Genomic DNA, 26,500 nt, shown 5'->3' with positions numbered 1-26,500 from the left:
CCATGGACTGTAGCCCTGCAGGCTCCCCTATCCACGGTATTCTCCAGGCGAGAATATTGGAGAGGGTAGCCATTCCCTTCTCCAGAAGATCTTCCCAACTCAGGGATCGAACCAAGGTCTCCCGCACTGCAGGCAGATTCTTTACCATCTGAGCCACCAGAGAAGCCTGAACGCATCACAAGACTTCATTTAGCACTAAGCTTTCCTGAGCTCCACCTTCATAACCACAGGACTTCCTATAACCTACAGACTATATGTATAAAGCATGCCCCCCACCACACATCCTTAATCATTTCAAATATCCAGTCATGCAATGATTAAGTCATACATCCTTAATCATTTCAAATATCCAGGGAAGTGGGAACAAGCCAAAAGGTGATCTCTAAAGCACAGAATACAGGCAAGAATACTATTGCTTCTGCCAAAGCCCCCAGAAAAGCTGCAGTGATATGCCATCCATTTAGTTTTGAGATTTATTTTCAACAGTGTCTGCAGCTGGAAACAATCGTTCTTCCTTCAGTTTACATAACATACAGAAGCATTGTGCTTTGGAACCAACTTTCCAGAGACCTTCCTCTTTGTTTTCAACCCACTCCAGTACTCTTGCCTGGAAAATTCCATGGACTGAAGAGCCTGGTAGGCTACAGTCCACAGGGTCGCAAAGAGTCACACACAACTGAGTGACTTCACTATACAATATACTAAACCTCTAATCAAAAAAAAAAAAAAATTATAAACATTTTAATGAAAGAAAACATTTAAATTTTAATTTAAAAGTTTTGTGGAGAGAAAATAAGATGCTTTATTGCTTCCATAATGTTTAAGCATTTGCAAAGCACTTCTACGTCTGTTATCATATATAATTGCCACAATAATCCTCTGAAGTGGCTATGCCTAGCACCACTGTGTGTGAAGAGAAGCTCAGGCAGTTTAAAAGGTTCCCTAAACTGACAAAGTCATAGAAGTGTAGCCCACTGCTTTTAAGACAAGGGCTACAGAGCGCATACTCCAAGCCAGTAGGGCAGTAGCACCCAACTGCTATGTTATGGAAAACACACAATTTGGAATTACACAGACTTGATTTCGAATCCTGATGCCACCATTTTCGGTGTGATCTTGAGCCCAGTCTTCACCTTCTCTGGGCCTCATTTCCCTCATATGTAGAATAAAGGAATAGAATCTTCTTCATATGATTATCATGAAAATCAAATAAAACCATACAAAGGAAACAGGAGATTTTTCAAAACATTCACCTTCCTTTGTCTACCCTTCTCTACTTCATTGTTCATCTCTTTTGCCTTCTTTCTTTGCAACCCCCTTAGTTGGAACACAGTTGCTTTTTTCTCACCTGGACTGGGCAGGTCTCCCTAGCTCAACAGTGAGGATTTTAACAATCATTTGATATGGTGTGTTTCACACGGAGTGTATTTCCATAGCAAGAATTAGCCCATTGCTAAATCAGGGAATTTTATCAGACCAACATAGAAGCCCCATGGGTTCACGCACAATTTTTCTTTGTTGTTGTTGAGTCGTAAAGTCGTATCTGATTCTTTGCAACCCCATGGACTGTAGCCTACCAAGCTCTTCAGTCCATGGGATTTCCCAGATAAGAATAATGGAGTGGGTTGTCATTTCCTCCTCCAAGGGATCTTCCTGACCCAGGAATCGAACTCATGTCTCCAGTTCCATGGGTGGAGTCTTTACCACTGAGCCACCTGGGAAGCCTCACAATTTTTCTTAGCACATCACATTTTATGCCACCATAATACAGCAGCCCAACTCAAAGTACACACACAAGTGGGCGCAGCAAGCTCTGGAGGAATGTAGCACTGCTCATACGACCCGTTCTTCCTCTTGGCTCAATCATTAGGTGTCAAAAGGGTTTACTCCACATTTCTCTCAGACATCTGTACAAAACAAACAAGCAAACACTAGATAACAGGCTAGGACTATTTCATGGTAAGTCTGTCACTGTTTCTCCACCTGGTAATGTCCTTCTGTTCTCCTTTCCATAATTCAGCACACAATACTCCCCTATATACTCTTCCATCAAGCCACCCTCTCCTTTACTTTCTAAAGGCAACGGCTTGTATCACTGTGTTATTGCTTTACTTATAAGGAAGTTAGCATGTTTTTACAGCTGTGCTAGAATTTTTAATAAGATTGTTTTGGTTATTGCTTAATTATAACATTAAATGTTTGGGGTGAGTAAAACATTTCAAGTGATCTATTCCTATTCTATTTCTTTCAAAATGTCAGTTATTTTTAGCATGTGATTTTGCAGAGTGTGGGGTTTCTTTAATGGAATGTATTATGCCACAGCAGAAATGTCTATATTTTGCTTTCTTGTGTGGATATTTCTGATATACTCGGGCACCACAGATTGATGGAATAGCTGGTGTAAATAAATTGTTTTCATTGCACTGATTTGACTCACTTTGTTAAAATTCAACTCAGGACCTCATCTACATGGTTAAGAATGTACAATTTCCAACAAAGATGCTACCAAGAAGGGAAACTCATACTATTTTTCATAAATAATTTCAACAAAGTGCTTCCAGATATAAAATAAGGTTCAAACATACTGTTCAAATAAATTTAAGCAGTACTGGCCTAGGTCCACAACTTTAAGTGGTTTGTGTTTTATTATGTAAAATGATTCCATTTTCAAATAAGTTAAACTTACAAGCAACAAAGGCACTCTAAGAACATCTTCAGCTATAAAAACTGTCCTATGAGTAACTAATTTCTAAGGTAAAGAAATAAATTCAAAATTTTATGAAGTTTTTCCTCTTATATCCCTGGGTTTGGAAGATCCCCCGGAGAAGGGAATGGCAACCCACTCCAGTAATCTTGCCTGGAGAATTCCATAGACAGAGGAGCCTGGCAGGGTCCATGGGGTCGCAAACAATCAGACACGACTGAGCAACTAAGACACAAAATGAAACATACGGTTTTAATGTGCATTTTTTGACATGGACAAGTAATATTTCCAGGCCTTAGTTTTCTCAAAAGAAAACAAGAGCTTTTTTTGTTAACTGAATAAGTGGACCATCAATTTTTATGAGGTTTTACAAATACACATATACATACATGAAATTAATTGTAAAAATGTTGATTCTCCTATCTTGGGATTGTAAAGTGCTCTGATAAAGAATATATTATTGTCATCACTGATTCTTTATCCCCTGACACTTCTAGCAAATTAACTTGCACAAAATAACTGTTCAACAAATATTTACTAAATTAAATTGAACCATTTACATAATTATGTGTCAGAATTTCCAAATTATATTGCTTAAAAGAAATTAGATTTATTCCTAGAAAACAGATGTTTTTTTTAAATAAAACAACAAACATGTATTAAAAAAAAAAAAGCTTCTTCCCAATTACTATCTTACAGATTAAAAATAAAAGGTTTTGGATATAGCTGTTGGTTAGAATTTGATTTGGTTGCAAGTTACAGAAAATTCAAACCATAATATCTAGAAGACATAAAGATGGCAATAAAAATACTGAGAGATATTATAACAATGGATACATTTTATATATTTGTTAAAACCACAGAATGTACAACATCAATAGTGAATCCTGGGGCTTCTCTAGTGGCTCAGTGGTGAAGAATCCACCTGCCAATGCAGAAGGCATGTGTTCAAATCCTGGTCCAGGAAGCTCCCACATGCCTTGGAGCAACTAAGCCTATGCACCACATCTATTGAACGTGGGCTCCAGACCCTGGGAGCTGCACGAAGTCCTCGAACCCTAGAGCCTATGCTCCAAAACAGGAGAAGCCACCTCAATGAGAAGCCCAAGCACTGCAACAAAAGAGCAGCCCCTGCTCACTGCAACTAGAGAAAAGCCCACACAGTAATGAAGATCCGGCACAATCAAAAATAAAATAAATAAAATAATTTTTTGATAAAAATAGCAAACCCTATGGTAAACTATGAACTTTGGGTGATAATGATGTATCAATATAGGTACATCTTTGGCAAAAATCTACCACTCTGATGAACAGTATTGATAAGGTTAATTAAGTAGGGTAGGGAATATTTGGGAAATCTCTGTTCCTTCCTCTCAATTTCCAGGCTTTTACCAGGCTTCTCTGGTAGCTCAGCTGATAAAGAATCCACCTGCAATGCAGGACACCCAGTTCAATTCCTGGGTTGGGACGATATACTGGAGAAGGGATAGGCTACCCACTCCAGTATTCATGGGCTTCCCTGGTGGCTCAGCAGGTAAAGAATCCACCTGCCTTGCAGGAGACCTGGGTTCAAACCCTGGGTTGGGAAGATCCCCTGGAGAAGGGAAGGGCTACCCACTCCAGTATTCTGGCCTAGAGAATTCCATGGACTGGGGTCCATGGGGTCACAAAGAGTCAGACACAACCAAGTGACTTTCACCTTCCTCTCAATTTTGTTGTAAACCTAGAACTACTCCAAAAAAAACTTAAAACAGAAGATACATAAGTTAATTTTTCTCTAATACAATTACATAGGCAGATCAAGTTGCTATGCTGCCTCTATAACCATCAAGGAACCAGGTTCATTCCCTTTTCACTCTGCTATCCACAACTCAGTTTTCACCTCCTGGCTAAGATGACTGCGTTCCAGACAGGAAGAGCAAGAAAAGAAAAAAAGAAAGGTATATTCCCTTTCTTTAAGGGCACTTCCCAGATACTATATACATTTATTCTGTTTACATCTCATTGGCCAGGATATATCACAGGGCTACACCTAGCTGCCTGAGAACCTGGGAAATTCAATCTTTATTCTAGAGGCCGTATGCCTTGATGAAAAAGCAGGGTGCTATTACTATGGAAGAAGAAAAGAAATATCAACGGCAGACAGGTCTACATAGTTTTATAAAGTGATAATCAGCTTTGAGTCAAACAAATCAATAGGGTACAAGTCAAACAAATCACAGTGTACAGCAAATTAATTAATTCTAGTAAATTTTCAGAGTAAGACAGTAATGAGGAATCCTGGAACACATTTCCAACAGATAAATGATTTTGATTGAAGCCACTGAAAGTTCCATCCCAACACCTTCACATCAGTTAATCAGTTCAAATCAGTTAAAAGAAATGTTATGAAAAGAATATATAACTGCATAAAAACAAGGTTTAAGATGAAAGGAGAAATTCATTTACAATTATCTTTCTACCCTAATCTAAATGAGCTTTTCTGGTTAAAATCAATTATATCTCTATTCTGAAAGGGACACGTGTACCCCAATATTCATCGCAGCACTGTTTATAATAGCCAGGACATGGAAGCAACCTAGATGTCCATCAGCAGATGAATGGATAAGAAAGCTGTGGTACATATACACAATGGAGTATTACTCAGCCATTAAAAAGAATACATTTGAATCAGTTCTAATGAGGCAGATGAAACTGGAGCCTATTATACAGAGTGAAGTAAGCCAGAAAGAAAAACACCAATACAGTACACTAACGCATATATATGGAATTTAGAAAGCTGGTAATGATAACCCTGTATGCGAGACAGCAAAAGAGACACAGATGTATAGAACAGTCTTTTGGACTCTGTGGGAGAGGGAGAGGGTGGGATGATTTGGGGGAATGGCATTGAAACATGTATAATGTCATATATGAAACGAATCACCAGTCCAGGTTCGATACAGGATGCTTGGGGCTGGTGCACTGGGATGACCCAGAGGGATGGTATGGGGAGGGAGGTGGGAGGGGGGTTCAGGATGGGGAACATGTATACACCCGTGGCAGATTCATGTTGATGTTTGGCAGAACCAATACAATATTGTAAAGTAATTAGCCTTCAGTTAAAACAAATAAATTAACAACAAAAAAAAAAACAATAGAGTGAATACTCTATATTCACTAACACTGTCCTAGTACATTTAAATGTGCCAGGAATAAAAAGGTGGAGAGACTAAATAAAAGTTAAAGAAAGACAATATATAATTTCAGAGAGTCTGGGATATTCTTTCAAACATTTACAAGATTCTTTAAGAGATGTGGACTGCCTGTCCTATCTCAATGCCCCCAAAGCAGTTATTTCATAGATTCAAAATAAACAAAACTGAATTTATCTTTAAGTGTGCTATTTTTTAATTTTTGTATTCATTAAGTTTTATCCCTACCATCACCTGAAAGAGTCAAATATGGAAGTTACACTTTTACCGTATAAACTTGGAACCTAAGGATAGAAAGTATTTTGAAAATCTCCCCATTATTAAAAAGGTAGCTCAGAAATCCAAACAAAAATAACAGAATTCTGGTTAGACATATGATCATATAGTTCACATAACCATTTCTAGATGTGGACAATCTAGTCTGTCTTTAAAAGTTCACAAATTTCCCAAAGAAGATATGAAAATAGCCAATCACGCACAGGAGAAGATGCTCAATTATTACAGAAATGCAGATCAAAATCACAAAGAGATGCCACTTCATACCCATTAGGAAACTATTATCAAAAGTAACAAGTCTTGGTGAGAATGTGAAGAAGTTCAAATCTCTGTGCATTGCTAATGGGAATGTAAAATGTGGTGCAACCACTATGAAAAACAATATGGCAGTTCCTTAAAAAGTTAGAAATACAATAACCATATGATCCAGCAATTCTAACTCTGGGAATTAAAAGCAGGGTCTTGGTCAGATATTTATGCACCAGTGTTCACTGCAGCATGACACACACTGTCAAAAGAGAAAGTAACCCAAATGCCCGTTGATGTATGAAAGGATAAGCAAAACGTGGTACATACATACAATGGAGCATTTTTTAGCCTTAGAAAGGAAGGAAATTCTGACACATGCGATAACATGGGTGAACTCTGAGGACATTATACTAAGTTAAAAAAGCCAATCACAAAAGGATAAGCACTGCATAATTCCACTTAGATGAGGTACCAAGAGCAGTAAAATTCATTGAGTCAGGAAGTTGAAGGGTGACTGTCAGGGGTGGAGGGAGAGGAGAATGAAGAGTTGTTTTTTAATGAGTACAGACTTTCAGCTTAGGAAGATGAAAAAGTTCTGGAGATAGATGGTGGTAATAGTTGCTGAACACTGTGAATGTACTTTATGCCACTGAACTGTATACTTCAGTTAAGTTCAGTCACTCAGTCGTGTCCGACTCTCTGTGACCCCATGGACTGCAGCATGCCAGGCCTCCCTGTCCATCACCAACTCCCGGAGTTTACTCAAATTCATGTCCATTGAGTCAGTGATGACATCCAACCATCTCATCCTCTGTCGTCCCCTTCTCCATCCGTCTTCAATCTTTCCCAGCATGAGGGTGTTTTCCAACGAGTTAGTTCTTCACATCAGGTGGCCAAAGTATTGGAGTTTCAGCTTCAGCATCAGTCCTTTCAATGAATATTCAGGACTGATTTCCTTTAGGATGGACTGGTTGGATATCCCTGCAGTCCAAGGGACTCTCAAGAGGCTTTTCCAACACCACAGTTCAAAAGCATCAATTCTTTGGTGCTCAGCTTTCTTTATAGTCCAACTCTCACATCCATACATGACTACTGAAAAAAACACAGCTTTGACTAGATAGACCTTTGCCGGCAAAGTAATGTCTCTGCTTTTTAATATGCTGTTAGGTTGGTCATAACTTTTCTTCCAAGGAGCAAGTGTCTTTTAACTTCATGGCTGCAGTCACCATCTGCAGTGATTTTGGAGCCCAAAAAAATAGTCTGTCACTGTTTCCACAGTTTCCCCATCTATTTGCCATGAAGTGATAGGACCACATGCCATGATCTTAGTTTTCTGAATGTTGAGCTTTAAGCCAACTTTTTCACTCTCTTTCACTTTCATCAAGAGACTGTTTAGATCTTATTCACTTTCTGCCATAAGGGTGGTGTCATCTGCATGTCTGAGGTTATTGATATTTCTCCCAGCAATCTTGATTCCAGCTGTGCTTCATCCACTGTACACTTAAATATGTTTAAAATGGTAAATTTTATGTTGTGTGTATTTTACCAAAAAGAAACAGAAACAAACTTCCCTGGTGGTCCAGTGGTAAAGAAGTGAAAGTCACTCAATCGTGTACAACTCTTTGCAACCCCATGGACTGTACAGTCCACGGAATTCTCCAGGCCAGAATACTGGAGTGGGTAGCCTTTCCCTTCTCCAGGGCATCTTCCCAACCCAGGGATAAAACCCAGGTCTCCCACATTGTGGGAGGGATTCTTTACTGAGCCACAAGAGAAGCCCAAAGGAAAGGTTCCACTGGGAAAGGTTCCATTCCTGGTCAGGGAAGATCCCACATGCTATGGAGCACCTAATCCCATAAGCCACAACTACTGAGCCCTCGAGCCTAGAGCCTGTGAGCCACAATATGAAGACCCAGAGCAGCCAATAAATAAGTACATAAAAAAAGTTGTGCTTCTTTTTTTGGAAAAAATGGAAAGAATGATAGACTCATTTGAGCAATATGAAAGAATTTAAAAGCTTATGGAGTAAAATATGTCATTGTTTTAAGGATGCAGGACAAGTAATAATCATTTTAGTTACCTTTATCTTCCTTAAAATTACTTATACACACTAAAGAATTTATATCTTAAGTCATATATTTTCTGAGATTTGCTTCAAAACAACCAACTAGGGGAACTCCAAAGTGAGGAAATATAAATTAAACAGGATTTACCAACAGTTAAGAACTGTTGACTCTACAGGATGGGCACATGAAGATTCTTTATATTATTTTTCTCTACTTTTGCACTTGCTTGAATTGTGCTATAATGAAAATTTTTAATATTGTTTATTGTACATTTACCATATGAAAAAGTTTTAAACAAAATCATCAAAACCCAATGAAGAGCAGCAAATTCTAAATTCTAAAATAAGTGTAAGAAAGTAAAATTTTAAAGGGACAAGCTCCTTATAAGGGGCTTCCTTGGTGCCTCACATGGTAAAGAATCTGCCTGAGACCTGGGAGACCCAGGGTGGATCTCTGCGTCGGGAAGATTCCCTGGAGAAGGGAATGACTACCACTCCAGTATTCTTGCCTGGAGAATTCCAGATATCATTTCTTCCACTTATAAAGAAACCCTTTGGGGCAGCATTTATAAGTAACAGTTAACATATATTAAATGTTTCCTACTTATCCAAGCTTTACATATACTATTTATGTAATCCTTATAATAATCTGTCATCATCATCATCGTTATTATTATTACTATCTCCATTTTATAGATGAGGAAACTGGGACTCAAAGAGGCAAAATAATTTTATTCAAGTTCATAAGTATTGAGTAAATTTTAAGTCTATGGAAGGAGAGATTTGATCCTCTATCATAAGATAGAAGGGATAAGATCAATACTCTTGCCTCATCTGTCTCTGTAAATCTCTGGAGACTTTCAACACTATCTCAGCTCAATTTAGTTCATCTATTGAGCACTTACTAAGTGTCAGAAGCTGGGCACTGTGATAAGCACTTAGAACTGCAAACAGAAGACATGGATCAACATAATATTTATTTTAGAAACCAGATGACCCAATATAAATTTATTTTCCTAACACTCGGTTCTTCCTTTTTCCCAGCAGTAATCAGATCAGATCAGTCACTCAGTTGTGTCTGACTCTTTGAGACCCCATGAATCACAGCACACCAGGCCTCCCTGTCCATCACCAACTCCCAGAGTTCACTGAGACCCACGTCCATCAACACAGTGATACCATCCAGCCATCTCATCCTCTGTCGTCCCGTTCTCTTCTTGCCCCCAATCCCTCCCAGCATCAGAGTCTTTTCCAATGAGTCAACTCTTCGCATGAGGTGGCCAAAGTACTGGAGTTTCAGCTTTAGCATCATCCTTCCAAAGAAATCCCAGGGCTGATTTCCTTCAGAATGGACTGGTTGGATCTCCTTATAGTCCAAGGGACTCTCAAGAGTCTTCTCCAACACCACAGTTCAAAGCATCAATTCTTCGGTGCTCAGCCATCACATCCATACATGACCACAGGAAAAACCATAGCCTTGACTAGACGAACCTTTGTTGGCAAAGTAAATGTCTCTGCTTTTGAATATGCTATCTAGGTTGGTCATAACTTTCCTTCCAAGCAGTAAGCGTCTTTTAATTTCATGGCTGCAGTCACCATCTGCAGTGATCTTGGAGCCCCCCCAAAATAAAGTCTGACACTGTTTCCACTGTTTCTCCATCTATTTCCCATGAAGTGACGGGACTGGATGCCATGATCTTCGTTTTCTGAATGTTGAGCTTTAAGCCAACTTTTTCACTCTCCTCTTTCACTTTCATCAAGAAGCTTTTGAGTTCCTCTTCACTTTCTGCCATAAGGGTGGTGTCATCTGCATATCTGAGGTTATTGATATTTCTCCCAGCAATCTTGAGTCCAGCTTGTGTTTCTTCCAGTCCAGCGTTTCTCATGATGTACTCTGCATATAAGCTAAATAAGCAAGGTGACAATATACAGCCTTGACGTACTCCTTTTCCTATTTGGAACCAGTCTGTTGTTCCATGTTCAGTTCGAACTGTTGCTTCCTGACCTGCATACAGATTTCTCAAGAGGCAGATCAGGTGGTCTGGTATTCCCATCTCTTGCAGAATTTTCCACAGTTTATTGTGATCCACACAGTCAAAGGCTTTGGCATAGTCAATAAAGCAGAAATAGATGTTTTTCTGGAACTCTCTTGCTTTTTCCATGATCCAGCGGATGTTGGCAATTTGATCTGTGGTTCCTCTGCCTTTTCTAAAACCAGCTTGAACATCAGGAAGTTCACGGTTCACATATTGCTGAAGCCTGGCCTGGAGAATTTTGAGCATTACTTTACTAGCGTGTGAGATGAGTGCAATTGTGTGGTAGTTTGAGCATTCTTTGGCATTGCCTTTCTTTGGGATTGGAATGAAAACTGACCTTTTCCAGTCCTGTGGCCACTACTGAGTTTTCCAAATTTGCTGGCATATTGAGTGCAGCACTTTCACAGCATCATCTTTCAGGATTTGGAATAGCTCAAGTGGAAATCCATCACCACCACTAGCTTTGTTCGTAGTGAAGCTTTCTAAGGCCCACTTGACTTCACATTCCAGGATGTCTGGCTCTAGGTCAGTGATCACACCATCATGATTATCTTGGTCGTGAAGATCTTTTTTGTACAGTTCTTCTGTGTATTCTTGTCATCTCTTCTTAATATCTTCCGCTTCTGTTAGGTCCATACCATTTCTGTCCTTTAACGAGCCCATCTTTGCATGAAATGTTCCTTTGGTATCTCTGATTTTCTTGAAGAGATCTCTAGTCTTTCCCATTCTGTTGTTTTCCTCTATTTCTTTGCATTGCCCGCGTCCGAGGTCAGGGGGGGCGGCCGAGAGGAGATACCCAGCGTCCAAGGTGAGGGGCGGCGGGTGGGAGGAGCTACCCCACGCCCCACGCCCGAGGCCAGGGCAGCGGCCGGGAGGAGCAACCCCATGCCAGAGGCCAAGGGTGGTGGCCAGGAGGACCAACCCCATGTCCAAGGAGCCATGGCTACGGGGAACAGGAGGGTCTAGAGGAGCTATCCCACGTTGAAGGTCAGGAAGGGTGCCAGTGAGGATATACCCCTCGTCCAAGGTAGGGAGCAGTGGCTGCGCTTTGCTGGAGCAGCCGTGAAGAGATACCCCACACCCAAGGTAAGAGAAACCCAAGTAAGACGGTAGGTGTTGCAAGAGGGCATCAGAGGGCAGACACACTGAAACCATACTCACAGAAAACTAGTCAATCTAATCACACTAGGACCACAGCCTTGTCTAACTCAATGAAACTAAGCCATGCCCATGGGGCAAGATGGGTGGGTCATGGTGAAGAGATCTGACAGAATGTGGTCCACTGGAGAACAGCAGTAATCACTCTTCAGTAAGTTATCTGACATCTGACCTCACCACTGTAAAGTAAGCTCATTGAGGATTCAAACCCCTATCTGTCTAGTTCACAACTCTAATCCCAAGGCCCACCACACGGTTCAATCATAGCTGAGGCTCAATGTATGTATGGTGTACAGAATTGAATTTTGAACATGCTATCCATTCACTAATCTAAATGAAAGCAACACAGTGAAGAGGCAAGAATGCAGACTTTGGGTCAAGCATTCATTCATTTGTGCAGTCATTCATTTGTTCATTCACTGATCATGTGCTTAGGCACTCAGTATTCAGGAACATCTACTATACCATCTCTGGGTGCTGTGAACATAGCACTGAAGATAGGAGTCTCCATCCTCATGGAGCTCACCAGCTCTGTTACTAATCCCTGAGCAATCTTGGACAGCCACTTAGTCTGCGTATGTCAGTTTCAGGTTTCTTATTAGAAAAACAGGATGGTAATAATCAACATGCAACATATTTTAAGGAAATCAGATAATATACATGAAGGCCTTGACACATGGTAAGCACTCAATAAAAGACAACTCTTCTAATTAACAATAAACTGAAAGTCAAAACCCAAAATACTAAATATAAACCTTGGAGCAAGTGACAAATAGCCCTGATTTCCAGGGAAAAAAAATGTATTTTAAAAAGTTTACCAAGAGAAATATGAGTAATAATATGTTCTATGTGATACTTAATTTCCTTCAAAATGCTTTGGTATACATCATTTTAAATACTAAAGTTGAACACTTTCCCTAGATTCTGTACTAGAGAAAAACTTTCTACTGAACCAGTTTGCCTGACATTCCAAAAGGTTTTGTATGGCCAAAGATGGTCATGTAGATATATATCAATCTTGAGAACTTCCATCAATGGCCAACTGGGGGGAAGTTGGGCTTCTAAATGACCTATGGCCATAGGGACACTCAGCAAACTGGGAAGACTGGTCAAGGAGAGTATAGCAAAGTTTATTCTTGCAAGGAACCTCAGTATCTTCCACAATTCCCAAAGAGTCTGTAGCATAACCTGTCAGTCACTTTCAGTCAAACATTCTCACTTACAGTTCATCTTTTCAATGATTCTGTAAAAGTAGTCTCTAGGAGAAGTTAACAAACTTGTCCAGACTTATGCAGCCAATCAGGGGCAGAGCAGGGGTTCACATCTAGCTCATCTGACTTGGAGACTCGGTCACTTCATCATGAGTTAACTACTTTCCCTAGACTACTGCCTTCCCTTCAACATTCTGAGGTATATGAAAAGAAGTAAGCTTTAAAAAACTGGATTTCTTTATACCCCAATTTTAAATTCTCAACAAGGATTACAACCACTTTAAATCCCTTATACCCAGAACTCTGGTTTTCCCCTCAGTCTTAACAGGAATTGGAATGGCTACAATGCATGTCTGAGACTCCATAAGATACACAGGTTAATTAGAATGCTTTCAACATTAGTAAACCACCTGAGATGCTGCAAGTGCACTTCCTGGGATACTCATGGTGCAAGCAGATTTTAGTCGTGCATGCAGATTTTAGTCTTGCTGCAAAACAACCTCTATCATCTGACCTTTGGAGGGCCACCCTCTGCAGACCACTTCCAGTTTCCACATGGCAGAAAAAAAACCAAAACATAAACCTTTAGTGTAATTTATTACAATATCTCCTAATATTTCCTTAGCAGGCCATGGTTCTCCTTTAAAGCTTTACATCTGTACTATAATTTTTAAAAATTGTTTGTTGAACAGTTTTTTTGTTGCAACGTTGTTGCAAGCACTGCATGCCAAGTCTCAAGCTAAGTACAGCCTTCTCTTTTATCTTTTCTCTTTGATACCGCTTTTTCTATGGGCTTTATTCCATAATCACTGTGCTATCAAATATAATAGCCACCAGCCACAGGGGACTATTTAAATTTAAATTATAATTAATTAAAATTAAATATAATTTACAATTCAAGTCCTTGGTCACATTAGCCACATTTCAAGTGTTCAACTGCCCTCTGTGGCTAGTGGCTACTATATTAGACAGTACATAGTATATTTCCATCATGATAGAAAGCTCTATTGGGCAGTGCTGCCACAGAACATCAAATTCTGGGTTTTCATCAGCCTAGAACTTCCAGTCAGGATTAAATCAAGAACAAAACTACTACCAGAGTAGGTAGGACTAGTTCTCAATATTATTCCTGGGGCTTCAAATGCTAAACTATAGCTGAAGGGAAAAGGGAATCTAGTCATCTACTATAGTGGTGATTAAATATCCGGGAATAATCATGGATGCCACAGCGTAACCAGGACACTGATTTCTTACTGAAACTAAATCATAAACACAAGACTTATTGCATTTATTTTAAGAGAAAGATAGAGAAACACACATAACACAGAAAGACAAATATAGACCTGAATTCATCCTGTGTGACTTAGACCAATCATGTTACTCCTCTGATCTTAAATTTCATAATCTGCAAAATTGAAAAGTAGATAAATTCTTAGTTTCTTTTCACCTCTGAAATTCCAGAGGCAAAGACTTTATTTAGTTTATGTAATATCTAAAACACTGTGCAGACTTCAAATATATATTAGATAATAATTCAAAGGCTTTATTAAAATTAGAAGAAGCTAGCTATATAGAATGTAAGTTAGGACACTCACTGTCTCATAAAAATGGTATTACCACAGCATCCTACAGAATCTGCCTTTAACTACCAGAAAGACATGACTGGGAGTGGTTAAAATGTTCACATTTTTACCAATATCAAAAAATATAGCAACATACTGGACCCTATGGCATATACAATGTGTTTCATTAAATAGTAATAGGGAAAGAATAATTATTAGAATTATAATATATAATGTAACTATGACATATTATACATTGTTATAATTGCATAATTATATTATTATTATTATTGCATTTATTGAAACATTTATTGAGGTTGTTTAACAGAAAAACATCTATTTCTGCTTTATTGACTATGCCAAAGCCTTTGACTGTGTGGATCACAATAAACTGTGGAAAATTCTGAAAGAGATGGGAATACCAGACCACCTGACCTGCCTCTTGAGAAACCTATATGCAGGTCAGGAAGCAACAATTAGAACTGGACATGGAACAACAGACTGATTCCAAATAGGAAAAGGAGTACGTCAAGGCTGTGCATTGTCACCCTGCTTATTTTGCTTCTATGCAGAGTACATCGTGAGAAATGCTGGGCTGGAAGAAGCACAAGCTGGAATCAAGATTGCCGGGAGAAATATCAATAACCTCAGATATGCAGATGACACCACCCTTATGGCAGAAAGTGAAGAGGAACTCAAAAGCCTCTTGATGAAAGTGAAAGTGGAGAGTGAAAAAGTTGGCTTAAAGCTCAACATTCAGAAAATGAAGATCACAGCATCTAGTCCCATCACTTCATGGGAAATAGATAGGGAAACAGTGGAAACAGTGTCAGACTTTATTTTTGGGGGCTCCAAAATCACTGCAGATGGTGACTGCAGCCATGAAATTAAAAGACGCTTACTCCTTGGAAGGAAAGTTATGACCAACCTAGATAGCATATTCAAAAGCAGAGACATTATTTTGCCAACAAAGGTCCGTCTAGTTAAGGCTATGGTTTTTCCAGTAGTCATGTATGGATGTGAGAGTTGGACTGTGAAGAAGGCTGAGCGCCGAAGAATTGATGCTTTTGAACTGTGGTGCTGGAGAAGACTCTTGAGAGTTCCTTGAACTGCAAGGAGATCCAACCAGTCCATTCTAAAGGAGATCAGCCCTGGGTGTTCTTTGGAAGGAATGATGCTAAAGCTGAAACTCCAGTACTTTGGCCACCTCATGCGAAGAGTTGACTCATTGGAAAAGACTCTGATGCTGGGAGGAATTGGGGGAAGGAGGAAAATGGGACGACAGAGGATGAGATGGCTGGATGGCATCACTGACTCGATGGACGTGAGTCTGGGTGAACTCCGAGAGTTGGTGATAGACAGGGAGGCCTGGCATGCTGCAATTCATGGGATCACAAAGAGTCGGACACGACTGAGCGACTGAACTGAACTGAACTGAACTGAACAGGCGAACTCACTTTATCATCAAACAGCTCTATGAAGGAAACTTTTTTTTATTTTTTATTATTTTACATTTTACATGTAAGAAAACTGAAATGAAGGGAGTTAGGTTGCTAACCCACCCACTCCAGTGTTCTTGCCTGGAGAATCCCAGGGACGGGGGAGCCTGGTGGGCTGCCGTCTATGGGGTCGCACAGAGTCAGACACGATTGAAGCAACTGAGCCGCAGCAGCAGCAGCAGCAGGTTGCTAACCCACAGCTACAGAGCTAAACAAGGGCAAAGTCATGATTTAAAATGAAAACCACTCAGCTGCAGTGCACATGCTTCTACTTTAGCACACTGACTCCTAAAGAGAATTTTACATGCTAATCATTAGAAAGAACCTAAATAAGAAGGCTCCTAGACTACTGTTAAGAACCCAGCTAATATCACACAGCTACCATTTTCCTATATATTTTTCCAGAAGACAGAACAACAACTTATTTCCCTGGATAGGCCCCTCAGCCCAAATTCTTTCTAGCCTAGGCCAAGCGGCAATTTTAATGGAACTGGAATCAAGTTCATGATTGTCTATTAGAGTTCCAATGTCCTGAGACCTTTGTTAATTGAATTAGACACAAGACAAAGGGAATTAAAAGGAGGGTAAGTTAAATTTTCATATTGCCTTGGGCAAATGTCAGAGAAGTGGGTCTTTTTTTCCCTGAGGAACTGCGTACCCACTTTAACATTTACAATTATTTTATAATTAGATTGATATTTTGTAAGATAGAAGCCTCCATAACACTGACATTCAAATGCCTCCTTTGTACAGGGAGAAAGGGAGAGCAAGGGCCAATTACTTGTGCTGCAATATCGTTTTCAAGGAGACTTAACATTTATTAAGTCACTAAATATCCAAATCCAAAATAATTTCATATTCTCTGCAGTGATCCCATTCCATCAACCATACTACCTAAATATACCCTGCTTCCATCACTCAACAAAGCCACAAAGGCTATTATAAGGCATTAAAAACCTCTACATAGTTTCTCCTTTCTGCATCTGCACTTTCCTCTGATCAATTAAGATTTCGGTTAGGCTGGAGGTGAGAAAGGAAGGAAATAAAACTGAAGCCACAAATCCTTATCTTAATTCCACAAATAGCACTGACAAGCAACAATTGGTGAGGAAAAAAGCTCAATGGAAGGCTTCCTTGCTTCAAGCTAATGTTAATTATTATCCAAAATTCATGATTAAATTATTACTCATAAAACATCTCTGTCTACTTCTCAGAAGTATCACAAATGATGGTCCTATTCTATCTCAGGGCGCATTAGTGTCACTGAGGGAAAAAACAGGTCTGCATCTGATTCAAACAGATTAAACTTATATTTATAGCAGACACATCCTTTAGGAAGAAGCTTTCAAGTCATATATTCAGAAGACACTTCATTCTGGAATTTTCTAGAAATGGCACAGATGCCTGCCTTCCCTCTGAGCCCCTAGTTTAGAAATCTGAGGACCTAAATGCCTTTTGTGATTATCCATTTGCAAACATTCCTTTGTTTTCTAACAGACCTTTCTCTTTTTATCACCTATAAATATTCTACACTAACATGCAGCAGCACCCTATACAAGGACAGATCAAGATAATGAAAGTGCAAAAATGTCAAAGCCTATTTTTCATAAAAGAGCTTGAGGAGGGAGAAACGTGACAACTTCAAGGTTGACCAGACTGGACAATCCTGAAAAGACAAATGCACTGAGTTAATGCTGAAAATGTCAGCTAAATCGCCACTAAGAAACTAGTGATGTCTATGACTCACTCTTTTCCAAAGAGGAAAACAAGTCACTCCCCTCTCTTGCAGATATAGCTGTTTTCACAGAACAGACTGACTACAGCAAGAGCTTCCCAAGGCAATGTCTAGGTCAAAGCAATCAGCAGAGGTGATCTTCTGACTGGGCTGAGAGCTCCCCTACATCTTTTATGTAAGAAAGGCCAATTGTCGCATCTTACTCTTCAAAAATAGAGCCATCTCAGTCCTTCAATAAAGCATCACTACAAACAAAGTTAGTGGAGGTGATGGAATTCCAACTGAGCTATTTCAAATCCGAAAAGATGATGTGAAAGTGCTGCACTCAATATGCCAGCAAATTTGGAAAACTCAGCAGTGGACACAGGACTGGAAAAGATCAGTTTTTGTTCCAATCCCAAAGAATGGCAACACCAAAGAATGTTCAAACTACTGCACAATTGCACTCATCTCACACGCCAGCAAAGTAATGCTCAAAATTCTCCAAGCTAGGCTTCAACAGTATGTGAACAGAGAACTTCCAGATGTTCAAGCTGGAATTAGGAAAGGCAGAAGAACCAGAGATCAAATTGCCAATCTCCATTGGATCACAGAAAAAGCAACAGAATTCCAGAAAAACATTTACTTCTGCTTCATTGACTACGCTAATGCCTTTGACTGTGTGCATCACAAAAAACTGTGGAAAATTCTTAAAAGAGATGGGAATACCAGACCACCTTACCTGCCTCCTGAGAAACCTGTATGTAGGTCAAGAAGCAACAGTTAGAACCGGCCATACACCAAGAGACTGGTTCAAAATTGGGAAAGGTGTACATCGAAGCTGTATATCATCACCCTGCTTATTTAACCTATATGAAGAATACATCATGAGAAATGCTGGGCTGGATAAAGCACACGCTAGAATCAAGACTGCTGGGAGAAATGTCAGTATAACCTCAGATATGCAGATGACACCACCCGTATGGCAGAAAGCGAAGAGGAAGAGCCTCTTGATGAAAGTGAAAGAAGAGAGTGAAAAAGCTGGCTTAAAACTCAGTGTTCAAAAAACGAAGATCATGGCATCTAGTCCCATTATTTCATGGCAAATAGATGGGGAAACAATGGAAACAGTGGCAGACTTTATTTTCTTGGGCTCCAAAATCACTGCAAATGGTGACTACAGCCATGAAATTATAAAACGCTTGCTCCTTGGAAGAAAAATTATAACCAACCGAGACAGCATATTAAAATACAGAGATACTGCCAGCAAAGGTCCAGCTAACCAAAGCTATGGTTTTTCCAATAGTCACATATAAAGAAAGCTGAGCACCAAAGAATTGATGCTTTTGAACTGTGGTGTTGGAGAAGACTCTTGAGAGTCCTTTGGACTGCAAGGAGATCAAACGAGGCAATCCTAAAGGAAATCAGTCCTGAATATTCACTGGAAGGACTGACACTGAAGCTGAAGCTGCAGTACTTTGGCCACCGATGCTAAGAGCTGACTCATTGGAAAAGACCCTGATGCTGGGAAAGATTGAAGGCAGGAGGAGAAGGGGATGACAGAAGATGAGATGGTTGGATGGCATCACCAACTCAACCAACATGAGTTTGAGCAAGCCCTGGGAGTTGGTGATGGACAGGGAAGCCAGTCCTTGGGGTCACATAGACTCAGACACAACTGAGCAACTGAACTGAAGTGTGTCCTTCAAGACTAACCCTTTGCCACAACCACAATATGATACCAAGTTTAAAAGCACCCATCTGAGTGTCTGTGCCTAAGAGGTAGTCAAAACAAGGCTGGTACCTGCTCTCACCTCCAAAACATAACTTTCTGTTTCACAATTAAAATGAGCAGCATCTTAGGGAAAATTATATCTTCACCCTTAGGTCTTCTTTGAAAAGAAAAATTAAAAGGAAGAAACAAATGGAAAGAGAGTGACTAGATGGACAACAAAGAGAGAGGAAGGGAAGAGAGAATGGGTGAGGGAAAAGGTCAGGGTGCTTGTGGAGGGGAGAGGTATCGTGAACTTTATACATTTGCTCTTTCCAAAAGATGTGTTCATTCCACTAAAACAGTGAATGAGGAAAATATTTTCCTTTTCTTTTCTGACAGCTGGAGCATAAATGGTTGTTGCAATAACACCAGAAATTATTGGTCATTCTGAACATTCCTGCTAGTATGAAGCCAGCATGCCAGCCAATTTGAAATACTGGCCCACAAGGTGCCCTAGATATTTTGTTTTTCAAGTTTAGGAATGTCAGCTTCTGGATGAAAAGTGATGTATGCTGTCTGGTGGGCAGCATACTGGCCAGACACCAAATTTAGAATGTGTCTCCCTATCATCTCGGGTTCTAGCTCAGCAATCCTTCACAGCCAGTACCCCAGGAATGAGAAGACCAAGAAAGAGAGCAGTGTTTGACACGTGAGTTGTCACCTCTACATACATTTCAAGAAGCTAATCTGAATCCAGGGTGAGTTGGAGCTAGGTGGGTCTCTTCTTCAGGAAGTTGATTTATTTCTATTCCATTCTAGTTAAGGCCTACCGAAGGGAACTTAGGAAGTCCCACTACTAAAAGTGGTTAAGCCTCACATTTTATACATTTGTTAATGTTTTCATATATATAAAATGACATAACCACTCTAGTTTCATCACTTGCTTGTGGAAAAAGCAACATTATGAATTGAAAAATTGCTAAGGATAATATTTTGTCCATATGATTTTTTAAAATGTACCTCTGCTATCAAACGAAGCCTACAAAGAGTCCTCATATTAAGTCAAAAAGGTACCAGCAAATATCCGAGACTGATTTGCAGGTACCAACCCTGACTGTGAAGCAGTGTTGAGACAGGCTGGGTCTGGGACCTGGGACCCTTTGTTGTAATGCTTGCACCTGCACATCTCCTCATCTGCTCATCTCAAGCAACAGAATATAAAGAAACTGTAAGACACTAAAAATAACTGCGTACATATGCAGTTGGCAAATTATGAACAAGATACAAAAAGACCAAAAACCCAGCTGCCACTTCTGAGGCATCCCGGGTACTGTGCATGATCCCTGCACACAGCCCCACCAAGGGGGCTGGCAGACCACCCAAGGCATCTGTCCAGTCCAAACCACACGTTCATCCTTACCCTCATCCCATTTAATGGGCTACCTTGCTCCACCTCGGGGAGTAAGCAATAAAGCCTTAAAGCCAATAAAATCTTGCCTGAATTTCTCATCTGGAATCTTATCAATTTCTATTGATTAAGGAGTCCAAGAACCCTGGTCAGTAACAGTGTTAGTAATGCCTGCAGCTTTTACAAAGGTAACGCTCACTCTACCTGGAAGATCATAGTTCTACCCATTGTACATTTTCCCCATAATATCACAAAGGAATTCTCCATGGAAAAAAAGATTCCTGGAATGTTCCCATTATTTGCAGGAACCACAATAATCCGTATGAGGGCAATCATAGTGGAGGGACATCAGACCAACACAAGAAATTCACAAACCCCAGCTCTTTTGTGTATTCCACTTTGACAACCATTCACTGTTTCCTATCCCACATGAGAACGTTCCTAAACCTCATACATAACTTACCAAGAGAACACGGAATTAGTGCATGCATATCTTTAGTAGGTATAAGCCATCTGAATCCTGGGCGGCTTGCAGGGAGGGGAAATAGTGAGAACACCATGAACACTTCTAGTTCAGAGCCCACTTTAAATGCTATGTTTCCACAATTAACCAGAAGTGGAAAATTGGCATAAATCAATAAAACAGCAATTTCCCCAAGCATTCTCCTCACTGATACTAAGCAAGGCACTGTGAGGTTGAAATTCTTTCCTCACCTTTGATTTAGCATTTGTAACATATCACTTATTCTTTTATGCAAGTCCACCAGTTGAAATATTCTAATACATGAAGTTAACCTACAACCCTCCTCCAACTACTCTGCTGTTCTTCACATTAAAATTTTGTCTCTACTGAGAAGATATTAAATGTCAAAGCCCACATAAGATACAAAAAAACAGAAGTTAAATGGTCACATGATGTCATGATGTATATCTGCCTACAGAAACAGACCATGAGACTTGGTAACCAGCAAATGATAACCAAGAACATTGTGTATCTTTATATAAATTATCTGGTATTTATGTATTAATATTATTATTTGTGTCACAAACAAAAACAAAAAATATATACATTCAGAAAATAAAAGGATAGACAAGCAACCCATAATTAAGCATTATGAGTAAAATTTACTGGAGTTACATTTTTCTAATAAGGATTTCTCAGGGAAATCTTTTCTAGAAATTAATTATATGTGTCACTACCCTAAACAAAGGAGGGCAAAAGAAGTAGCACAAGCGGTTCCAAGCTTACACAACAGAACAGCAAGGCTTAAAAGAATGAAAAATAATTACATTCTCTCCCCAGGCTATGAAGTCATCATAGCCTGTTCACTTTTAAGTAACCATAATGACAGTTTGATACTAAACAACAACTTAATGTTTCAAAATTAGCAGTACGAACCTTAGGTACACTAAATAATCCAATAACTATCTATAAAACTCCTAGCCTCAGTTTTCACTTATTCTCATGATAACTGACTAAATGAGACACACAGATTGATATCATATTGTTTATTTCTAATCAAGATAACTGTTAGGTGTCCAATCAATTTAGCCTCGGATCATTTATAGAGAAATGGAGAATACAGTGTTTGACCTAACAAAAATAGCTAACTTAGTAATTTTACAAAAGTCCAACTCTCAACACTGCACAAACCTACAAGATAGAATTTACAATTCTCATATCTTTCATGTTACAATATTCAAAGTCATACAAAAAAATAAGGAATATTACAACTTCTTTAGAAACACGTAACTTGCCCCAAAATAGGTCTTCTCCTAACTGAATTTATATAGAATGGGCAAATATCCAATAATTTCAATCAGTATAGGAATAGAATAGTAATAATTAAGCTCAAGGGGATTATTTCCTTGATTTATTCAGTCGGGATGCTTTAAGACTAAAATAGGCAATTTTGTTCCCTGTGAAGAAAAAGTTTTACTGTGCTGTCACACACACACACACACACCCCTGCATTTACAGGTACACAACATACTACAGTCTACAAGATTAGCACCATCAGGATATCCATGCATATTCATATAGAAACAATAACAAGATTTCCGCAAACACGTATCATCAGCACCTGTTAATGACATTGGGCCACAATGAAGGAAAGTCTGGATTTAGTACAGGTCAAGGTGGAAAGCATTTCATCTTTCTCCATAACCAGTTCTGATCCTCTAGTAAACTCATCCTAGACTCTTCAATGGGCTCATACTAATTAAAATCTTTAACAGTTTTCTTGGTTTTCCAGGCCCAATTTCCTTTTTACCACTGCTAGTGTTAACTAAAGAAATCCTACCCCAATAAGCACTACAAATAATATGCTAAAGAAAAATAATCCCCCAGAAAATGCAGTAAGTTCTGTACCAGAATTTAAATGAAGAATGCTGCTTCCTTAATTTTAGTTAAGATTATTGATTCTAACCAGAAAGAATTTACCTAAGCAACCACTCTGAAGCACATACACTATTCAAATACATCTTTATTATGGTGGCTCAATATCTAGAAATTTGGTGTTGACAGCATCATTATAAAATGCATAAAGCTGTCAGATCAGTTTGGAGGGAAAAAAAGCTTCTAAAATATAAAGACTTATTTAATGGGCATATGGCACTAGAACATAAATACCCATAAGTAAAATTATAAAAATAACACAAAGTAAAAAATACCTTAAGCTAAGATTTAAAAAAAGAAACTGGAATTATTTAGTTAGAAGCAAAATTATTAAATCACCCATACATACATAGCCACATTCACTCTTGCCCCAGGAATGCAATGTAGTCTTCTTTCATTTCTAAAATGTTATACATCTGTATGATCATTACAACCCAAAAGCTTAGGAAGAGTATTAGAAAAAGCTTTTAAAAACTATTACAGATACTATAAAATCCTGTATATGACAAACAAAATATGTGGGATGTCCAAATTTGCTGCTGCTGCTGCTGAGTACAGCTTCATCCATGTAGGATCCACAGAGAAAGTGTGAGAACAGAGTATCAGTAGCCTCGTGTACTTCACTATGTCTCTATACATATGCATTACTTGAGAATGTCAGCTCATCCTCAAGTATAGTATGCAGTCATTAAGGATTTGGAGAATTTTTAAGGTCACAAAACTGATAGATACTCTGATCTGAGGGGGGAAAGAAAAATTCAAAGAAGCCAGAAGTTTCCTTTTTTCCAGAAAAGTGAAGAAATCCTTACCTTTCTGTATACCAGCATGTTGGGTGATTCATCTGCCACCCCATTGCTGGTCTGTCCATAATTATTCCCCTGGGCCATGTCACCACACACCCGGTGGTCCACTCTCAGATACAGGAATTGTCAGTCTACCCTGCAAGAGACAGAGACTTCAGTGAGTTCTTAATGGTAGTACTTAAGAAGGTTGACTCTTATTTTTCCAAACTTTAAACTTTTTACTTTGTATGGGAGTACAGCCGATTAACCATGTTGTGGTAGTTATAGGTGAACAGTGAAGCTCTTCAGTCATATATCCGTTCTCCCCCAAGTACCCCTCCCATCCAGGCAGGCACATAACATTGAGCAGAGTTCCATGTGCTGTACAAAGGTCCTTGTTGGTTATCTATTTTAAATACAGCAGCGTGTACATGACCATCCCAAACTCCCTAACTATCCAAGCAGGTTGACTCTTGATTCATCACCCCCATCCAACATTGGAGCATGCTTACATGCTGGGGCTGGCTTGTAGAAAGTAGCACAGAAATAGATTAAAAAAAAAAACAAAATTTACACCTACAGTACTCCCAGGAAATTGTAAGAAATGACAATCTTTTAGTTAAAATTGTCATTTGACTAGGGTTTTAATTGACTTGATTTTCTGGATACTCATTTTTAAAAGTGTTTGAGGCTCACTGGAAAAAAAAAAAAAAAAACACGGTTACCATTTCCATCCTACAGAGTTCTCTTCTCTCCCAATACTTGCATCTCCACCGGATGGTGTTTCCCCCCTCCCTCCCCGAGTGGTTAAAAAGGCTACACCCTGTGGCAGCACTTTCTCCCAGGTGTCTGTCTAGTTTCCCCGCATGCAAGCGCATCAGAGGCCCATTCCTGGGCCATTCTCCAGTCATGTGTTTCCTCTTCATTCCCCTAGGTCTCCCGCACAGAGTCAAGGCAGCTTCCTCGACTTTCACCTGCCTGCACTGCCGGGCCACTGCTGCTTCTCCCCTCGGCCCAACTGGGCTTCGGAAGTCGCGGCGTAACCCTAACCAACCCCGGCCAGAAGGCGGAGAAGGTGTCCTGGCAACAAGACCAGGTGGGAGGTCGGCCCTTCAGGCAATTACCTGGGTCACCGTGAGCAGCGCCAACTGCGGAAGCCTCGGAGCGACCAGGCAGAGAGAGAGGGGAAAACAAGCAAGCCCGGTTCGCCTGCGGCGGCAGCAAATGGCAGGCGAGCCTGAGCCGCGCACTGGAGCCGGGCCGGCGGCGGTGTCAGCCCGCGGACCCGGGCGCGGGGCTCCGGGGCACCGCCTCCGACCTCCGCCCCCACCCCAGCCCACCCCCATCCCCGTGCCCAGCCTCGTACCTCCTCCTCAAGGTCGCGGCCCGAGGCGCCTGCTTCCCGGCGGCTGGGTGCGGCGGTGTCAGCGCGCGGCCAGCTTCATCACCTCCGCGCGGGCACAGGGCTCTGACGGCCCGCGCTCCACCGCTCCCTCCTTCGCTTGGCTCCCGGGCTCCCGGACCACGAGCGCGCGCGGGACCGAGACGCCCGGCCCGTGCGCGCGACTGGGGAGGGAGGAGGGGACTGTCACGTGGGACCCGGCGTCCCTAGGTGCCGGCTCGGGGAGGGGAGCCGGGCGGGGTTCGGGGGGCTCGGCTCCGCGCGGCCTCGCTGCCCCGTCTCCTCTGCCGCCCCACCGTCTCGGGCAGGGAAAGTGGCCGCCCTGCCCCCAGGCGCGTGCAACCTGGGCCCTTGCACACCCGGCTCGCCGGTGTGCGCGCCGCTGAAGGCCTGGAGATGGGAGTGTTAAGCCGGAGAACAGAAAGGGCGATGGGTGGGTGGGTGGATGGATGGATGGAGGCATGCAGGAATGGAGGTAGCCCCTTGCTGCGGGCCACTTTGGTCACGTGCCCGGTGACTACGCTGACACTGCGAGGGTAGCAGATGACTGATTATCGTTATGCTTTAAAAACGGGAGTAGAGGGATATTGAGACATCCTAGGAGTGAAGGAAATGTCCAGGATCGAATGAGTCATTCAGTCCGTTTGCCTGCAAATTTCACAGCTTCCTCCTAAGTTAGAGAAATGGAAAACGATTTGGAGACTGCCAACTCGAAGTGCACATCTTGCCACCTGTTACAATGAAGGTATAGTCGCAATATCTGGTTTGTCTTTTAGACAGGAGATGCTCAGAGGACCTGTCACCCACTTAACTCTCACCCTCCAGCAGTTTTCAAAGAATGAGGGTAGGGTGATGATTCCCCCATAATTATTCTTCAGGTGGCTGTCACTAGTTCTTCTGTAAGGATTAGAGTGATATTAAGAAGAAAAATCACTTTTGTCCCAATTATAGTAAAGAAAGTAGTGTGTCTGGCTTTCAGGGGCAGGGTCGTGAAGTTAAAAATATCTGAAGTTTTCCTTCCACAGCTGGGCCAGGTGTTGGGGAGAAACACAAAATAATCAAGCTAGCCTCTTCCTAACATCCTAGATAAGAATGGAAGTTACAACTGGTCAGGAGAGCCCATCAAAG

General features: G+C 40.6%; 1 protein-coding gene across 5 annotated transcripts in view; it reads right to left on the bottom strand.

Annotated features, from left to right (window-relative positions):
• The window catches only part of RGS7 (regulator of G protein signaling 7), a 486,948-nt gene extending 461,471 nt beyond the window's left edge, over nt 1-25,477 (bottom strand). For 2 of the 5 annotated variants that reach the window (XM_024976011.2, XM_059875223.1), the window contains exons 1-2: nt 25,337-25,426; nt 23,998-24,127 (exon numbers count right to left, since the gene is read on the bottom strand). In XM_024976011.2, the coding sequence (XP_024831779.1) occupies nt 23,998-24,075 (78 nt within the window). In that variant the 5' untranslated portion in view covers nt 24,076-24,127; nt 25,337-25,426. 5 annotated transcript variants of the gene reach the window in all.
• Between the last annotated feature and the right edge of the window lie 1,023 nt (nt 25,478-26,500).

The sequence above is a fragment of the Bos taurus genome, chromosome 16 (genome assembly GCF_002263795.3).
Source record: "Bos taurus isolate L1 Dominette 01449 registration number 42190680 breed Hereford chromosome 16, ARS-UCD2.0, whole genome shotgun sequence".
Classification (NCBI taxonomy): domain Eukaryota; kingdom Metazoa; phylum Chordata; class Mammalia; order Artiodactyla; family Bovidae; genus Bos; species Bos taurus.
Note: the sequence above shows the minus strand (reverse complement) of the source record. Positions and strands in the feature narration are given on the sequence as shown.